The sequence below is a fragment of the Monodon monoceros genome, unplaced genomic scaffold, assembly GCF_005190385.1.
Source record: "Monodon monoceros isolate NGI ecotype Baffin Bay Population unplaced genomic scaffold, NGI_Narwhal_1 Super_Scaffold_11, whole genome shotgun sequence".
In the NCBI taxonomy this organism is placed as follows: Eukaryota; Metazoa; Chordata; class Mammalia; order Artiodactyla; family Monodontidae; genus Monodon; species Monodon monoceros.
This window is the reverse complement of record NW_021703767.1, coordinates 132,618,916-132,638,885: the sequence shown is the minus strand read 5'-3', so window position 1 is coordinate 132,638,885 and position 19,970 is coordinate 132,618,916. Positions and strand designations below refer to the sequence as shown.

Here is a 19,970-nt window from a genome sequence, read left to right as displayed (position 1 = left end):
AGGCTCAGTGGCCATGGCTCACGGGCCCAGCCGCTCCGCGGCATGTGAGATCTTCCCGGACCGGGACATGAACCCGTGTCCCCTGCATCGGCAGGCAGACTCTCAACCACTGCGCCACCAGGGAGGCCCTGCAGGGCCCTCTTTCTAGCTGAGTATCTCTTTTTAGAAGCAGGTGACATTTAGCACAAATATGGTAGAATTTTATATTTTTCAATTCCCTAATGAAAAGTTCACATGTGATCATTTACAGTTTGCCTGTATGTGCTAAGCTGCAGGGCTGAAAGGTATCAGAAAATGACTTGTCCCTTAGCTAAAAGGGGTGGCATGAGTGAACCAGAGGAGACATTCCTTCCCCATCAGAACTGTGTCGTTATTGCCTTATGTCCTGCTCAGCATCTAGTCCAATAAGAGTAATAGGTGTTCAGTTGACATGTTGGTTTTTGAAATGAATTCTCTGGAAAGCAGACTGTGTAAAGAAGGGGATTTCAGTCAGTCGGGTTTCAGACAAATCTCTCAATCTTCTTGCTCTGCTGTACTGCTAGGACAGTGCGTAGCACATGGCAGTTTTTCAAGCAGGGCTCAGCCTAAATATTTTTGAAAAGAAATGTTTATTTTTGAGATGGCACGTTATGGGATGGAGTAGTCATTTTAATTTGAGAAATCAGAAGGCTCAAGTACTAGCTGAACTTCAGTTGCAACTGTATCTATGATTTAAGTGTAGTAACACTTTATCGGGGAGTGAAGGGGGGGCACTGAACTGTGACGAAGAACATGGGCTCTGGAATCATAGACTTAGAGTGAAAGCTTTCATTGAACCCATGTCACACATCATTGAATGTCTGCCATGAACCAGACATTGTATACTCGTGAAAAGATCACCTGTCATTTGAACTTTTATTATTTGTGGAATACCCATTCCCTAACACTGTAGCCTACTAATTGATTATTAGAAAAATTTGTAGGTAACTTTCTGAATTATCAATACAGAAGTTTTAGATTATCTCAAATATAATGATGTAAGACAAGTTTGCTCACTACTCCCTTTATGTTTTCTAGGGTTTCTAAGAAGTCAGTCTAAATATGTATTTTTTAATTTATATTTTTATTTATTCCCAGGCCTATCATGGTCACCATCAAGCACTAGAAGTGTTAGTACAGTCTTTGTTAGATCTTGATGTGAGAAACAGTAGTGGAAGAACACCCTTGGACCTTGCAGCATTTAAGGGCCATGTAGAATGTGTGGATGTTCTCATTAATCAGGGAGCCTCAATCTTAGTCAAAGATTACATTTTGAAGAGAACACCTATACATGCAGCAGGTATGTCAAAGACTATGAATGATTTTATTTACCACTTTCCATCTAATGCTCTTCTTTTTCAATTTCTTGTATATTATACTCCTGGTAATTGTTTTAACAAGTTTGACTTTAACAATTCTCATGATTCTACTCTCAGGGGAAAACCAACAGCAAGATTATAATCACTTAAAAAAAATATCTACCTTAGAAATCGGATTTATGTAATAGTCTAACTTCTGAAGTACTTTATCAACAAAAAAAATACAATTTTTTTTTTTTACTGCTTTTTGATGGAAATTCTTTTGGGTTGCTATGTGCTTTCATTTAATAACTGATAAACATTTTACTTACTGTACCAGGGTACTGCATTAAACATTTAATCAGACAGGAATACAGAGTGCCTGCTATGCAAGAACTACTCCATGGAGTGTTTTGTGATGTTGTAGATGTGTGAAAATGCAAAACTACATAACAATGCCACTGTGATGACTCAGTACCCGCTGTGTCACTAGCAGATGCAGATTCACAACTCTCTACAGGAATTACTACAGGGCAGTATTAATTTTAAATAATGAATTCAAGACTGGTATATGTGAAGAAATCCTAGCCAAGTATTTGTCTCATCCCCAATAGGCCATCTTCGTATGATTAGATTCATTTCACTTAGTCTGTTTTTATAGGGTGATCCTTAAAATGGATCCATTTGAATGTAGGTCTGGGACTTTGCTTCTGGTCATTTGGAAAACTTACATTTTAGAAGACTATAGGTAACACCCACTGTTGCTCCAGAGCAGCCTTTCAGAAACTATCAGATAATCAAGCAGGGCTCAAAGAAAAAAATTTTAATAATGGATTAAAAGTTCTAATAAGGATATGTATATAAACTGCTATATGGTAAAAATAAGAAGTCAAAATGCTATCATTTTCTGTTACCTTATTCTGAAAAAGAGTGACGTTGTATATTATTCTGCAACTTGAAAAATTATATTGTAAGCACATTATTTGCAGAGCTAATTTAAAGCTTTCATGGACTGTTTGCACTCTTAATAGATAAATATTGAACCAAGACACTAGTAAGTCCCTCAGAAGTGGCTGACCAATGCCATATAATTCATAAGTCCTACCCACTGAAAGAGTTACCACTTACTGTTAGCACCCACCTCTTCAATAAATGCAAGCCTTGGTTAGAACCAGGATGCCTTTCAAATTTGGAGACCTGCTGGGGAGCATCTTACTCTTAAATCATAGAAAGGACATTGGTTCTGGATGTGAGCCAGTCCTTTCCCACAGGGATCTTATGCCTGATGCTTTGGGTGTTGAGCTTAGACGATACGAGCACTCATCAGTAGCTGCTGTGTACTGAGTGTCCGTGAATCCAGTTTAAAAAAAAAATGATGGGCCAAACAATTTCCTTGAAGTATCCCCAAGGATCACATCTAAAATCAGGAAAGAAGGGGGACTTTCACTATCAGGAATAAAAATATTTCCCAGACGTCCTCCAGACTTCTTAACATCTCAGTGGGCAGAACTTGAAACCAGCCATTGGCAAAGGAGAATGGGGTTGATGTGATTGACTTGTCTGATCATGATTTCATCCCTTGGCTGGAGGCAGGCTGCCCTTCCTGACCACATTGGCACCACCAGAGAGCTAAATAAAATGAGCATTTTCTTTCTTGCCTGTTAAGTTCAATGAACATTCCAAAATTATATCTAGCAAATGTGGTTTAAGATGGACATTTTCTATTTTATCATTTTATAGATATATAATTGCTGAAATTTTTGAATATCACTTTACAGCAACAAATGGTCATTCGGAATGCTTACGGCTACTAATAGGAAATGCAGAACCACAGAATGCAGTAGATATTCAAGATGGAAATGGACAGTAAGTTTTACTAATTTTTAAATTAGTTTTAGGATGTTTGTTAATCTTCATACCTTTGCCCCCCTATTTTAGTAAGTCTGTCATAGTGTGTAACTGAGTAACATCAAATAAAGTTTTTTAAGTATACTTTAAAGTTGCATCACAGAAAGACATGTTTAGAAGGCAGGCCAACACAGTGTATTTTCATGGATGAAGTCTCGGTGGTGACGGAGCTGCTCCTGTTGTTACCCAGGACTCCTCTGATGCTGTCTGTGCTCAACGGGCACACGGACTGTGTCTACTCACTGCTGAACAAAGGAGCAAACGTAGATGCCAAAGATAAATGGGGAAGGACGGCACTGCACAGAGGGGTAAGCAGAAGTGTTCTCGCTTCCTTTCTGAACGTTTTTATGACCTCGTTTTACCTAAAACTGAACTAGGCTGTGTTTATATTTTTCTTCATTTAATTTTTACCAAATAATCTTTACTGTTTCTTTCACTATCTTAGTTTTTGAACTCTAATTTTTAACAACCACAAAACACAACTTAATCCAGAGACGAATAATGTTGGAACAGAATTTTTAAATCTTCGGGGTCTTCCCTGGTAGTGCAGTGGTTGGGAATCGCCTGCCAGTGCGGGGGTCACGGGTTTGAGCCCTGGTCCGGGAGGATCCCACGTGCCTCAGATCAGCTAAGCCCGTGCACCACAACTGCTGAGCCTGCACTCTAGAGCCCACGAGCCACAAATACTGAGCCTGTGGGCCGTGGCTGCTGGGGCCTGGGTGCCTGGGGCCTGTTTTCCGCAATGAGAAGCCTGCGCACCGCAGCAAGGAGTGGCCCCTGCTCACCGTGGCTGGAGGGAGCCTGCGCGCAGCGACGAGGACCCAGCGCAGCCAAAAATTAATTAATTAATTAGTTTAAAAAAATTTTTATAACCCTAAAGGCTTGAGTAGAATTGATGTCAGTTTTACTTTTTTCCATTATCACAACTATTTTCTTATACATTTTTGTCTTAATTTTTTCACCTTTGAAATATTTTTTTTGTTGAACTAGAAGCCCCATTATTCCTGGTTTTCATATTTACTTTTATTTTGACAAGGTCACTGCTTTAAATTTTTAAGCCACTTTGAGTAAAAATACTGGGTTACTCAAAATATGATAAATGCCTTGATTGGTGGGAGGACATGGGGAATATGGACTTTAAAATTCGTAATTAGCTATAATTGGCATGGAGTGCCCAACATAGTGTATTCAGCTACATGCAAATAATTTTCCTTTCAGGCAGTCACAGGCCATGAAGAGTGTGTAGATGCATTGCTTCAACATGGTGCTAAGTGCTTATTACGAGATAGCAGGGGCCGGACACCAATACACTTGTCAGCTGCCTGTGGACACATTGGTGTTCTCGGAGCTCTTCTGCAGTCAGCAGCATCTATGGATGCAAATCCAGCCATGGCGGACAATCATGGATACACGGCGCTTCACTGGGCTTGCTACAACGGTTAAGTACACAGACACAGACCCACGTTACCTGCCCGTTATGTACCACAGAGAGACAACTAACTGACACATTCTGACTTCCATGAGAATGATATATTAAGAATAACCTACCATGTAGTTATAGCTTACTCCAGTGCCTTGTCGTGCTAAAGCCAAGATGCTGGTTGTCACAGATGTTTTGAGATAAGCAGTCACTAAGTTTAAAAGTTTTTTAGACTTTTGCTTCAATAAGTATTTTGCATTTTTAAGATACTTTTATAATATTAATTACTTTTATAACAATAATATTAATATTATTTGTTATTAATATACTTTTATAATATTATTTCCAATGTCTTTTATATAGTTATGCTTGTGTTTTTATTATATTTTTTTCTAAATGTACTTGTTATTAGGGAAAAAATGACAAAGGTAAGAGAAACAGTGAAAATGTATCATATTCTAGACTGAAATCTGTGTATGTTTTCTGAGCACGTTGCAAGTTAAGATCCTTATATCAACAGTAACACGTATGTTCAACATTTTAAGGGAATAAAATCCTGGTAGAATAAATCACGGAAGTAGAAACTAGAAACTTGGACACTTTTGTGGTTAAGTGAACTTGGCTGCATGATTATAACAGACTTACTTTTAGCTTCCTGGAGACTAACCGTCACAGTTAGTCCTTTTACAGGTAGACTCATTAAAGGCCAATCAGAGAAGTATAAAGCTATTTTTAAATGATAGATGTGAAAAATGGGATTTGGCTTTCGAAATGTCACTAAAATAATGTAAGTAACAGAGCATATTGAAGATTTGATCATCTTAGAAAACATTTGGGTACGTTATATGCAGTGTTAAAACATCAGTCCTGCCTAAGTGTATGCTTAGGGCTTTATCAGGGATGTGAGGGGTTTTTTATTTGTTTTGAATTTCAGTGTAGCATTCAGGTTATTGTTAGTTGTAATAGCATATCTACAAAACTAGTTGACAGTTCTAACAACTTTCCCTCAAAATGTACAGAAAATAGAAATTGCCTCTTTATATAATATCCACTTGCTTTAAAAAATAAGCATAGTGGCTGTTATAAAATACAGCTGACTGCCTTGCCAGAGAGGAGGTTTCTGTCTTTCTGTAGTACACTTTTTGATGTGGTTCTTTTACTGGGAGCCATTTTGACAAATAATTGTTGAGTTGTGGTAAAAGAGGAGAAATCTGAATCTTGCAAAATTATAGTTTAAACATTTTCTTAAGCATTTTCTAGATAACAGTATTTTGATTTTCATATTAATTCTTGTATCAGAATTGAGAGCTCTATTCTTTTGCTCTGAGAAAGCTTTGATGTCTTCTTGAGGATTGACCTGTGGCTACATTTGGTCATTTTGCAACTCTGAGTACTGATGGTGCCATAGAAAACTTGAATAGTTAAATATATTGCTAATTCAAAAGCTTGGTTTAGTCAGTTTCATATTTTACTACCTCAGATCCTTAGCCAGAACAGTTTTGAAAACTATAAAACCTTTGGATTTCAACTCTTCTTCCTTTTTCAACTCACTAAAGTTGGTATTTAATGAATATAGCAAAGTTGTCCAAGATAAATTCTAAGTCAAAGAAGATACTGTATTTTGCCATTGAAATTGGTTTGTCTTTATAATGTAACTTGACATCTTACAAGTATAAGGAGAACCAAGCAGTAGGAAAACATCCACAGATAAAACTATTTTGAAACAGACTTTTATTGGTGCTTTTTTTTTTTTTTTTTAAGTCAGTGAGAATTAACCATTGGAAAAATCACACAGTAAGGTAGTTTTCCTCAGGTAGAGCATTTAGTTGTAAAAATACTGCTGTAACTGTCCTTTGGAGAGTTGCTATTTATTATAACATTCCTACCACGTCTTTCCGGAGAACACGGTTTTCCTAAAGTGAGTTTCTTACTCCATCACTGCTGAATTTAGACTCTCTGAGCACGTTGTGTACAAGACACAAAATTTTGCACAAACTACGTGCCTGGTTGCCATTTAAAGATCATAGCAGATGTGTCTAATTTCCAGACTGTAGCAAAATTGGTGATGATTCTGAATTGAGCTAGAAGGAATTAGATGTGTGTTGGCTATATGTACAGAGACTGTACAGGCAGTGTAAAATTAATACCATATTTACAGCCAAAAGCCTATTTTATAATTTGGCATTCTGAGAGTTGAATATGTAAAATAGTTTTACTTTGACTAGTAATTATTGTACGGCTAAAAAAGGAATTGGAAGCACTCCAACAGGATAGAAAACAACCTTTCTCTCAAAATTAAAATGGAATGATGGCAAAGCTTTAGAAGAGAACTGGTTATACATACCCAACTTTAAAGTTCAGATTTCCAGTTTATGGAGTCATTCAATCACAGAACTAAGAATACTTCCATGATCTCATATGTTCCTTTTAAAAATGTATCAATTTTTACGAAGCTATAAGCATCTTCAGAATATCCCTCTAAAAAATGAAGAGACCAGTTTTATCCTATATACTTTTATAAACCAGGACACAAAGTGAAGAAATTTTCAGCTTGACATGACCCCAGTAATGACTGCTGAATCCAGAGCCCCGGGACTCCCTTTTGCCATCCACAGTCTATGCAGACAGTGATTCTCACATCTTTCAGTCTCAGGACCTGTGGCTTATAGCTGTTAGTATTTACTGTATTGGAAATTAGGACTGAGTAATTTAAGGATATTTATTAATTTATTTTAAAATAATAATAAATCCATTACATGTTAATATAAATAGCATTTTTATGAAAAACTATTTTTCAAAAAAATATTAATAGAGTGGCACATTGCTTTGATGGCTTGTTAAAGAAAAGAATAATTTGCAGTATTACCCAGCAGCTCCCCAGACCACACCTTGAGAACTGCTATCCCAGGAAAATAGGAGACTCTCAAATCAATACTGAACAACTTTCCTTGGTTACTTCTTGGCCATGAGTTAACATTTGGAGAGGGAGAATTGAAGCAGGGTTTCCCACCCTCGGCACTGTTGACCTTTGAGGCCAGATAATCGTTCGTTGCGAGTGACTGTCGTGTGCATGCAAGAGGTTTAACAGCAGCCCCGGCTTCTACCCACTAGATGCCATAGCCCTTCCCTACCCCATCCCCAGCTGTGATAAGCAAAAATGTCTCTAGACATGGCCAAATGTCCCCTGAGGGCTAAAATTGCCCCCGTTGAGAATCACTGGATGAAAGAACTGACAGATGATGGAACATAACCATAGGTTTCCTAAAACATACTTTCTTTTCCTGCTAAAAACAATTATAGGATAAAGATTAAGATGAACTATTGTTTGAGAATGTTAGAGTAATTAAAAAAGAAAAAGAGCATCACTTTGTTAGCCAGATGTTAAGCCATGGAAGTAAAGAGGCTGTTTAAGAATCTAATTTATTCCTAATGCACATCCCAAATGACTAACGAAATAAAAGAAGCAACATTTCATTTTCTGCCATTAATACAGCAGTGGGGGTACTTTTACTAAAACCCTGGCTTTGAAAATTGGATTAAGAAAATCTCAGGTTTGAAAATCTGAGGTTTTCCCCTGTTTTCAAAGTTGCTATTAAAAACTGTGGGCCTGATACCTATTAGTAATCAATATACTTGACCTTTAACCCAGCAAGATCATTTCCAGAAGATTGTTCCTAGAAATAAATACTTTTTAAGTACTGGAACATTTACAGCATTGTTGATAATATCACAAAGGAAAACTAGCAGTCACCTCAAAACCGATAATTAGAGATTAAATCCTTTATGATACATTCTGATACTGTGAAGTTTTTCCAAACATTCAACAATAGGATGTCTGTACATGCTACTGTGGGAAGATACATAGTTTTTAAAGTAAAAAACAAGTTGCAGAACAGAACATCCCAATTGTGTAAAAATTTTTAAAAAAGGAAGTGTGTGTTTATGTGCATGCAGTTGTATATGCCTAAAAATTTTTTGGAACTGGAAGGTAATAATGGTCACTAGTGGTCACTAGAGAGTGGAACTGGGGAATGGGGTGGGGACAGGGACATGTACTTTTTTCCTTCTGAACGCTTGGATAGAATTTGAGATTTTACCATTAACTCCTTAGTAGAGCCAGAAAATATTCAAATTTTGAAGTTAATTATGCTGCATAAACATCTATTATTTTGAAAGTTATACTATGCTATATAGATAGGACATTTTAAAAAATAATGCCCAAAGAGCTCTAACTGGTCACCATAGAAAAGAATAATGAGACTAATTTTTTTCCCCCACAAAGTAAATATTTGTCATGTCCATAAAAAACTGATATTGGACTTCCCTGGTGGCACAGTGGTTAAGAATCCACCTGCCAATGCAGGGGACACGGGTTCGAGCCCTGGTCCGGGAAGACCCCACATACCATGGAGCAGCTAAGCCCATGTGCCACAACTACTGAGCCCATGCACCGTAACTACTGAAGCCCGCGAGCCTAGAGCCCGTGCTCTGCAACAAGAGAAGGCACCGCAATGAGAAGCCCGTGCACCAACCACAATGAAGAGTAGCCATCACTCGCCACAACTAGAGAAAGCCCATGCACAGCAACAAAGACCCAACACAGCCAAAACACACACACACAAATAATAATAAACTGATACTAAATTATCGTAAGAAGCTGCCCAAAGTGCCTAAAAATGTGATGTTTAATGGGTTCAGGGAACTGATTACTTGTAGTCCATGTAAAGCCTTATCTGTAGGGATATGTTGGTGTGTATGGGCACCTCAGTATCTGTTTTGGATTTTAATATCTGATCCTCATTTACTTAATTAGGTCACGAGACATGTGTAGAACTCCTTTTAGAACAGGACGTTTTCCAGAAAACAGAAGGAAATGCTTTCAGTCCATTGCATTGTGCTGTGTAAGTAAAGGCAGAATGAATCGGATTTGGTTTGAGTGGTTGAGAAATACACCATGGCTGTGAGAGTGATCACCTTGTTACCTTCACAGGATAAATGACAACGAAGGTGCTGCTGAGATGTTAATTGACACGTTAGGCGCCAGCAGTGTGAACGCCACAGATTCAAAAGGAAGGTAGGAAGTCAACCATGTAGGAAATTTTAACTACTAGATTAGTGTGGAAGAATTTAAAGAGACCCCATTATTAACTAAAAGTTGATTTTATATTTACAAGTATAAATTGTTACAAAATCTTAATTACATTCTCATTATAAAAGGCTTTTCTACCGTGACTTTTAGCCAGTCTTCCTGGCTAAAAGATTTCCCTTTTTAAAGAAGATGTGTGTTGGGGCTTCCCTGGTGGCGCAGTGGTTGAGAGTCCGCCTGCCGATGCAGGGGACACGGGTTCGTGCCCCGGTCCGGGAGGATCCCACATGCCGCGGAGCGGCTGGGCCTGTGAGCCATGGCCGCTGAGCCTGCGCATCCGGAGCCTGTGCCCCACAACGGGAGAGGCCACAACAGTGAGAGGCCTGCGTAACACACACACACACAAAAAAAAGATGTGTTTGTTACCCAATGACTCTTTTTAGTAAAGTTAACAGATTTCTAAATAGGAAGAGTCCAGCTTTTGTAATAGATGGCAGTATTTGGGTCAGGATTTATTTCTTTCAGAATTTCCTTTAATGATGTAATTTTTTTGGCAATTTCATAATTTATACTAGTTTAATTAAGGGACTTCTATATTATCAGAAACACAAATTTTTGTGGCAGGAGTTAGTAAGCTCCCCCCTTTAAGCCTGTTTGTATCCAAGCAATGCCTAGTATGTAAACCCTTGAAAATTGCTTTCATAAATTAAGAGTATACAGTGCACAGATCTAGTCCAGTCTTCCCATTTCTCTGTGTGCAGAACTCCTCTCCATGCGGCCGCCTTCACAGACCATGTAGAGTGTTTGCAGCTGCTACTCAGCCATAATGCTCATGTCAACTCTGTGGACTTCTCTGGGAAAACACCTCTCATGATGGCTGCAGAAAACGGACAGACAAATACAGTTGGTAAAAGAACTGCTTAAGGCTTTTTACTACTCTAAGTGTGGATATTGCTTATGTATAATGTAGCTCCCATCTGACTCTAGTTCACTGAATTTTGCATTAGTTATCTCACCGTTTCTGAGATTTAAAACCTTTTAGTTGCTTATACCCACGTTTTCATTTAGGCCCACAGTATTTCCATTTGCCCTTACTGATTGAATAGTGACGTTAGCAGGCAGTGTTAGGATAGTGGTTAAGAACCCTAGCTCTGGAGTCTCTGCCAACTAAGCAACCCTCATGCCTCAATTTTTCCATCTATAAAGTGAAAAAAATAACAGTATCTACTTTGTAGGGTTGTTTTGAGGGGTAAATAAGTTACTATAAATCCAGAGCACTTAAAACAGTCTTTGAAATTTAGTAAGACCTCACAAAAGGAATGTTAGTTTCTGTTGTTCTTGTCTGTTACTTATACAACAGTATAAAAATATGGTATAGACCTTTATATTACAGTGTGTTTTTTGCACTTAAGATTTTGCTAGAGGGATATTTTTCCTTTCTGTCTTCATTTCTCTACAGTGAGTTATTAGTAATCTGAGGTGTATGTTCATAAGCAAAAGAGTTGATACAATTTTTCCTCCCAGAGATGCTGGTCAGCAGCGCTAGTGCAGATCTGACTTTACAAGATAACAGTAAAAACACCGCCCTCCATTTGGCTTGCAGCAAGGTAGGTACACATCTTAAGGATATATTTTCATTGTTAATATCAACAGTGGCATTTAAAGTTTTTCCACTTAACTAAAATGCACAGAGCTAGGGACCAAACCTCTCTAATAATCACTGACATCAGATTTCTTGGGAAAAAATACTGATGTGTTAAGCACCGTGGTATATGAAAGTTTCCAGTAAGCCAAGTAAGTTTTGGACCACAAGCCTAAATGTAATGATTGTCTTTCTCTAATCTCTCTGATCTTAAATATTCCTGTCTTCTTCTGTAACCCCATTACACCAACACATGTTCGGGCAAATATTTAAGGCATTAGCCAAGAAAATGCATGGCATATGTATGGTGATGTATATGTTACATGGACTAGGGTTGGGGTGTATTGAGTGTATAAATTTATCTTTAATGGTGCTGAAGTTTTTAAGAGTTATTTGCCATAATTTTAGGGTCATGAAACTAGTGCCTTGTTAATACTGGAAAAGATAACAGATAGAAACCTCATCAATGCAACCAATGCAGCTTTGCAAACGTGAGTACTTTCAGTGTCTAGTGTAAACCTTGTGACCTATAATTATAAAAATGATTAATGGGGTTCTTTTTTAACATGGGACCATTGGAATCAGTCTATCACAGAAGCAGTTAAAAAATAAGGAACAGTTCTTATAAGTGACAAAACTCATTTCTAAAATCATCATAATTAAAAGGCATATTACTAAAAAAGCTTTTGAATTGAAATGTGTTGTTTCTCAATCCAGTTTTATGGAGGAAAGTAATACTGTTCTGTGTATTTTATGGCAACCAACTGGAATAATAAATTATTTGACACTAGCAGTAAATGAGGCAAAAGGTTTTATACGTGTCTGTGAGCTAGAGAGATTTCAGAAATAATCAAGTTCTAATTGTGAACCGCCAGCCTCCAGGTGACTCATTAAATCCTGGATCAGTGTCTCCCATTGTCCTCTCTCCATTTTCATTTGCTATTCTACTTTGAGACTTAGTAAAGAGAAAAACCTTATAATACTGGTTTCCATTCATGTATCAGTCAGATCCCTTAAGGGTCCAAAAATGAGTCATGGAACCTGTAAACTGTTTTCAGAGCCTGTTGGAATTTGTGCTGTTGCAATTTACAGTTTTTATTGTATATTCTATTATACGTGTTTGCCAACCACATTTCTTAAAACAACTTAAGAAGGCAAGTTTATCAGTATCTGCTCCACTGCCCTTACCCGCACCCAGTCCCAGAGAGTTTCTAGTTGACTTTCTTCTCCTATGGATTTGCCTTTTTAGGTGCTTCATATAAGTGGAATCATACAACAGTTGTCTTTTTGTATCTGGCTATTATATATAATGCTAAATAAACATTGGTATACAGGAAAAGAAAAAAAGAAGGCAGTTTAGTTAGTAAAATCTCTTCAAACATTGAGTCTTGAAGGAAACTCACAAAAGGGTTTGGTGAAGGTGGAAACCTGTTGATGGGCCCAGTGCTGAGCTCAGGTGCATGACGATGCCTGACAGTGCACTGCACACTGGCTCTGCCGTGCCCTGCTCCCATATTCATTGCTATCAGGACCACGGGCCTCCAGTTTGCATCTCTAGATCTGCACAGCCAAGCAAAAATGGTCTTCAACAACCAGGATAGAGAGAGAGAACGAGCACACACACACATGGGCGTGCACACATATACATGTACACATATTTTTTTCCCTCCAGACCTCTGCATGTTGCTGCCCGAAATGGGCTAACAATGGTGGTTCAAGAACTTTTGGGGAAAGGAGCAAGTGTGCTTGCAGTAGATGAAAATGGTAAGTAGCTTCTGTGTTCTCTTTCCTTAACCTGTTAGAAGCTTTCATCTTTCGATGATACATATTTGAAGTAAAGTAGACTTGGATATTTTTTATTGGTCAAAGAGAAGAGCTGAAGTTAATACTGACTAGAACTTATACTTTGTGGCAAAGGGAATAAGGGCAAGAGAAGCAGGAAAAGTCCATCTAACAGGTGAACTTCTGAGTTTCATGTATTTATTAAATCAGAGTTAGGGTTTACTAACTTTGGTTTAGTTACCTTAGTATTCAAAGAATTTGTTCTGTCAACAAATATTTATCAAGGCCCTTACTTAAATGCCAGGTTTTGTCTAAAGCTAATCTTCCCACTTATGCACTAGGTCCTATCCTCTTTTGCATACTTGAGACTGTCACTTTAGCAATTCTTTGCTTTCGTGTCCTGTAATAATGACTTTTTTGTAGGAATCTTTCTAGATTACTCCCATCAGCATAAAGACATTATTTCTCTCATCTTAAAAAATCTCTCATTACTCCCACTGCTCCTACCAGCTGTTGCCGTATTTCTCTGTTCCCCTCTGCAGCACAGTTACTCAAAAGTTGGCTCTCCCTCTGTCTCCACTTCCCCTTTTTCTTGCTCTTGTGAATCCCCCCTGGTCAGGCTGTTACTCCCACCGCACTACAGAACGGCTCTCAGCAAGGTCACCAGTGACCACTGCAATGCTAAGAGTCACCTCTCCTTTCACTTGACACATCAGAATTTCACACAACTGATTATTCCTTCTTTAAAAATAAAAAAAGGCTTTTAATGTGGAATTGAAAACATATGTGAATAAGGGATGTGAAGGTTGCGATTTACCATAGCTAGTGTCCGCTGTTCCCCCCCCAAAATCTCCATACTTTCTATTGTGCTGCACACTGTTCCCGGGATCAGTAGGTACAGATCATTTCAGGGCAGGATAAGAGGGAGAGTCAGAGAGAATACATATGATTTGATTATAATATCCTTCTTTAGGATATTCTTCTTTTTGTTGTTTATTTTATTTTATTCATTTTATTTTTGGCTATGTTGGGTCTTTGTTGCTGTGAGCGGGCTTTCTCTAGTTGCGGCGAGTGGGGGCTACTCTTTGTTGTGTGTGGGCTTCTCATTGCGGTGGCGTCTCTTGCGGAGCACGGGGGCTTCAGTAGTTGTGGCACGTGGTCTCAGTAGTTGTGGCTTGCGGGCTCTAGAGCGCTGGCTCCGTAGTTGTGGTGCACAGGCTTAGTTGCTCCGCAGCATGTGGGATCTTCCCAGACCATGGCTTGAACCCATGTCCCCTGCATTGGCAGGCGGATTGTTACCACTGCACCACCAGGGAGGTCCCTAGGGCATTCTTCATTCACAAATGCCTGGTTCCTTGAATTGATAACCGGGTGAGGATTTGTAACTCACTACTTTGTTGGTTAGATTAAATAACCAGATTTACTGGAACTGAAAATTTTTTGTTTATTTTTTATTTTACTCATTTCTTATTGAGGTATAACTGACATACAGTATTATATTAGTTTCAGGTGTATCCCTTTTTCTGGATAAACTTTCTTTACTTGGCTTTCAGGACTCCACATTTTCTTAGTTTTCCTCCTACAGTACTAGTTATAATTTCTTGCGCTATCCCCAGCTTGTTAATATTGGAGGGCTCTCGGACTCAGTACTCAGTTCTTTTTGCTTTCCCTACCTACATTGACTCCCTGGGTGACCTCATCCAGTCCTTTGGTTCTAAACACTACCTCTGTGCTGAGAATTCCTAAATTTCTGTCTCCAGCTGCCTAATTGACAGTGGATGTCTGGTGCACATATCCAGAACTGAACTGATGGGCCTTTCTCTCCCCCTCTGCCAAGCCTGCTGTGCCCACTACCACCCTTGGCTCAGCTGGTGGCCGTTTCCATCCTTACAGTTGCTCCTCGACCCCTCTCACACCCAGGGTACAGTCCACCGGCATGTACTACTGACCCACCTCCAAAGTATGTTCAAAATATGCCCACTTTTTTCCCTCATCTACCACCCTGGCCACGATCCTTTTAGAATACATGGGAAGATGCTTCCCTCTGAATCTCAGTTTACTGAGAACCCTTAAATGATCTCCAAGGCCCTACTGGGTCATCCCGCTCGCCATTACCTCTCCCACCTCATCTCCTACTCTTCCTCCATCGTCGCATTCTTCTGTGGCGGCGCCTCACACCAGGGATGTGCATGCATTGTCATGTTTGTTCTGGCTGCTTCCTCTGCTTGGAGCACTCTGCCCCCAGCAGTCTCTGACTAAACCCTTCACCTGTTTCCAGTCTTAACTCAAATATCATCTCTTCAATGAATCCCATCCTGACTACCCTTTTTATACTGCAGCCTGCTGCACACCCCCCATAGCATTTTCAGCTCTTGTTTAACCTGCTCTACTCCTTCCTCGTTCTTTTTTCCATAGAGTTTATCTTCTAACATATGAGGGCAGGAGTCTTTGTCAGCTGCACTCACAGATCTACTCTAAGCAGTTAGAAGAGCGCCTGGCCATGTGGGGCTCAGTGAGTATGTGTTAGGTGATGATGTGCCGAGAACTGTGCTGAATCCTGCAGATACAGTGTAGAGTAAGACAGCCTACTTCCTTGAATGGCAGTGCATATAAACAGGCTGACACAAGGCCCTTGAAGTAGTTCAGTTAGAATAACCCTAGAATGCCATGAGAGATATCGGGGAAGGCATCCCCCAAAAGTGCGTTCTGAGCCAAAATCCAAAGGACAAGTAAAAAGTGGGGAGAAAACTTCTTAAGCAGAGAGTGTGACGTATTTAGAGATACAACGCAGGGCAGCTTGAGTACTGAGTTACGCCAGAGTCTCTTAGGTCAAGTGGCAAAGGATCTGTGTATCAGGGAGACAGCAGCTAGTCTGAAGGGGAGCAAGCCTAGACTAGGAAACAAGTTCACAGTTAAGGGTGGAAGGAGGGGGTGGGCAGAATTAAGGCAGAGACATTGGAGATGAAAGGACGTTGATGTTTCTAGAGCCCTTTTTTTTTTTTTTTGCGGTACGCGGGCATCTCACTGTTGTGGCCCTCTCCCGTTGCGGAGCACAGGCTCCGGATGCGCAGGCTCAACGGCCATGGCTCACAGGCCTAGCTGCTCCGCGGCATGTGGGATCTTCCCGGACCGGGGCACGAACCCGTGTCCCCTGCATCGGCAGGCAGACTCTCAACCACTGCGCCACCAGGGAAGCCCTCTGGAGCCCTTTTGATGGAAGTCGGGGAGGGAAGAAGTCACCTGCAGCCTGGCGTGGGGTGATGTGGGGGGGGAAGTGCCATTGTTTAAGATGAGAATGTAGGAGGAAGAGCTGGGTTCAGTTAGGGACATGAGAAAAGTTCACTGGAAACTCCAAGTGGGTAACTGGATGTAGATATATGGATCTGGAGCCCAAAGTCAGCAAGATCTAGGTTGGACATAGAGATTTGGGAATCATTAGTAAAATGTAGTCATGAAATCCATAGAAGTGAGTGGTATCACCCACTAAGATAAGTGCAGACTCTCCTAGCTATAAAAGAAACTTTCATTATCAGTAAATTACATTTCTGGAAATACAGCAACTATATAGATTAAAATCAGGAGCCTAAATCGCTAACTTGTATAAGATATTTGGTCACATTGTGAGGCTCTAAATCAGTAGCCAATAGGCAATCTTTGTTGATCATTTTCAAGGTTTTATATAGCTTTTCCTTATAAAGAGATGGAAGGGATAGTATAACAGATGATAATGAAGGTCGCCTGTGACCTGATGTCTTCTGACATACTTTGCAATGTGAAATAGTAATCACGGTCCAAAGTTGGCAAGTCATAGTAAGTACCCATCTTATTTTACAGTCAATTCTAACCTTCACATTAATGATCCAGTTATAAATTGCTGCAGTAACGACAGAGGTTGATGATTAAATTAGGATCTGTGTTCTCACCATCACCATCTGCTCTCCCTACCCAACCAAGTGTCTCCTTACTCTGTTGTATTGATACTCTGTGGTGCCTTAGGGCTAAAGTCAGTCTTCTTCTGCTAAAGAAGGGAACATATACAAAGGAAACATTTGTTTTGACTTAGGAGCTTTAAACCTGTTTAGTTTATCTGTTTTTCTTCAGTGGACTGTGACCCTAAAAGAAAAGTTAATTGATGGCCATGTGTCATTCATTGAACAAGCATCTTTTGAGCACCTGCTCAGAGCCTCATTCATGAATCTGTGCACATTTAGGTTTCTCAGCATGTAAGCACTTACAGAACGACGAATTAACAGTAAGACTCTCCCACCATTCTGAACAAAGATTGGTCAGTCTGTTTTTTTCCCCTTATTCTAGTCTGATATTGTCTATGAATCTGGATGGATAGAGATAAGTTGTGAGATAGTGGAGGAATCATCCATCCTGGGCCTCAGTTTCCTCTGCTATAATGTAGTCTGTTAGGTCTCCTCCCACCCTAGATTTCTATGACTTTCCTCTTTCTCTACTTATTGGAAAGTTCTGAGTCATTCCAGTAAAACCAGTTTACTATATAAGCTAGGTAATTTAAAGTATGTGTAAAGTTGAAGGCCTTTAGGCTTATTTCCTTGTGTTAGTGAAATGAGTCTTAGGGTGAGTAATTTTTAAATTTTATCTTTAATTCTAGGCTATACCCCAGCTTTGGCCTGTGCTCCCAACAAGGACGTGGCTGATTGCCTCGCTCTCATTTTGGCCACCATGATGCCTGTCTCATCAAGTAGCCCTTTATCATCTCTGACATTCAATGCCATTAACCGTTATACAAACACCTCAAAAACAGTGAGCTTCGAAGCCTTGCCCATCATGAGGAATGAACCCAGCTCCTACTGCAGCTTCAACAACGTCAGCGGGGAGCAGGAGTACTTATACACCGATGTGGACGAGCTCAATGACTCTGATTCGGAGACCTACTGACCGGCTGAGCCAGAGGTCCAGGGGGCAGTTCTGGCACTGACGCTTCAAACTGTGCTTTTCAGGAAAAAGGCACTTTCTCATTCACGTACAAATTCAGCCTAAGAGGAAAGATGACAGAGTGGGCGAATAGAAGAAATGTGGTAACATTAGGAAGAAGAGTTTTAAAGGCAAGTTTTGCAAAAGGAACTTCTAGAATCTTGAAATAGACTTGACCAGAGGAAAACACTTTGATGGCACATTGCTTTGTGGAATTATGTAATTTGGTTTTGCAGTGCCAGGAATTACTTGGGACACTGTGTACCCTAATCTGCTCATACAAGCAACACTATGGTGAAAGAAGAGATAAAGACACTAGATTTCAGTTTTATCAGTAAAACTACAACTAAATTTAAGGGCAATAAAAGTTTGGTACAGTAGGCATGATGTGCACAGCAAATTGCCAAAGGACCAAATAACTCAAAGGGTTTTAATAGAATGCCACTTTGCGGAAGCTGGAGCGGGTGAAATGAGACATTATCTAAACCAAACTTTAATATTTCTGAAAATGAAGCTGAGATTTGGTTTTAAATGTTGATTTTTTTTTTAAGAAAACATCTGAAAGCCTTCTAATACTGTATTAAACCATGAGAGAAAGCAGATGTATTTTTACATTTTTTTTTCTTTTACATAAAAATTTTAAAATTCCAACTTTTATAATATTAGAATTGAAAACCAGCTGATTGGGTGCAGTCAGGGTGAAAATATTTGTGATGTAGACATGATGTAGATTGGGGTCGGGCTATTGTTGCCCAGTTTTGAATGGTTTAGGTTTAAAATTGAACTATTTTTGTTTGAAAATGTAAAGAGTTTCCTAGAAGAAGGAAATTTCATGAAATCAGAAAGTAGATGATTTTCACCCTGTTGCAGCCAAGTGGTCCTGGGGAGTGGAGTTTTCAATCTCACTACTTTGGATGGTACACCTTCATCGCCTGTGTCACCCTTGTGCCTCCACAGTGGATTGGGGGATTTTTGTTGTCATTGTTTAGTGAAGAATCAAAAAGAGAAACTCCCTTGTTATTCATAAGTTAACGCCATCAGGTTTGGAAGGCATTTCTATATTGGGCAAGGTTTAAAATACTAAAACCTTTAGGTCTTATTGACATTTAAAGTAGGGTGTTTATAACATGCTACTGTTTAGGGAAGGAAGCAATTGCCTGCCGAATTGGAAGACTGCCTTTTAAGTAACAAAAAGAGGGGGGAAAGGCTGATGTTGAGGCTTTTAAATAACAATTTATATGGGTCTGCTTTTACTGTAACTGTCACTTTCCCAGTGAAAATGATTTCACATATGTAGGGGGTCTTCCAGGTCTGGGTAGAGTTCCATAAATTTTCACAAAATGATACCCAATTTCATTTTATTCTTTTTGTATTGTGAAACTGGAAACTTTATGACATTGTAAATTATCAGCTGGTTTTTCTGAATATAAAGTGTGAAAACACAGAACAGTATTTTGATCTATTTGATAATTTTGTGGGTTTTTGAAGAATTAATGAGCATGTAAATAGAAATAGTGACTGCTTGAATACTGTATTTACTTGCACTCTTTCAGTACATCAAGATTCCTGTATATTTTAGAGTATAATAAAACACAGATGTGAGTTGTATTTAATAATGTATTTGTATCTGTGCATATTACCTAAAAATCTATAAAGTTTCTAGGGCATTGACTACTAGATTTTAAGCATTTTTTTCTAAAGTATTTACAGAAATTATAAATGTAATCATCCATCTTTTCTTTATAATATAAAGAAGTCATAATGGACCCTTCCTGATTATTAGTGGTAGGAAGGTGAATATGCATTTTAAAGACAGCAGACTACATTTTCTATTGTACCTTTTGAAAAAAAGAAAAAAACTCAAGAGGATTC

At 39.1% G+C, this 19,970-nt stretch overlaps 1 protein-coding gene across 5 annotated transcripts in view; it reads left to right on the top strand.

The window, feature by feature from the left end:
* The window catches only part of ANKRD28 (ankyrin repeat domain 28), a 181,746-nt gene extending 162,035 nt beyond the window's left edge, over positions 1–19,711 (top strand). For 2 of the 5 annotated variants that reach the window (XM_029214088.1, XM_029214087.1), the window contains exons 18-28: positions 1,117–1,318; positions 3,095–3,182; positions 3,415–3,532; positions 4,443–4,662; positions 9,458–9,545; positions 9,635–9,718; positions 10,492–10,637; positions 11,255–11,337; positions 11,781–11,863; positions 13,045–13,136; positions 17,776–19,711. In XM_029214088.1, the coding sequence (XP_029069921.1) occupies positions 1,117–1,318; positions 3,095–3,182; positions 3,415–3,532; positions 4,443–4,662; positions 9,458–9,545; positions 9,635–9,718; positions 10,492–10,637; positions 11,255–11,337; positions 11,781–11,863; positions 13,045–13,136; positions 17,776–18,062 (1,491 nt within the window). In that variant the 3' untranslated portion in view covers positions 18,063–19,711. Of the gene's footprint in view, positions 1–1,116; positions 1,319–3,094; positions 3,183–3,414; positions 3,533–4,442; positions 4,663–9,457; positions 9,546–9,634; positions 9,719–10,491; positions 10,638–11,254; positions 11,338–11,780; positions 11,868–13,044; positions 13,137–16,826; positions 16,862–17,775 lie in introns of those variants that run through there. The other 3 variants (XM_029214091.1, XM_029214089.1, XM_029214090.1) reach the window with 3 other exon arrangements.
* The last annotated feature ends 259 nt before the right edge of the window (positions 19,712–19,970 follow it).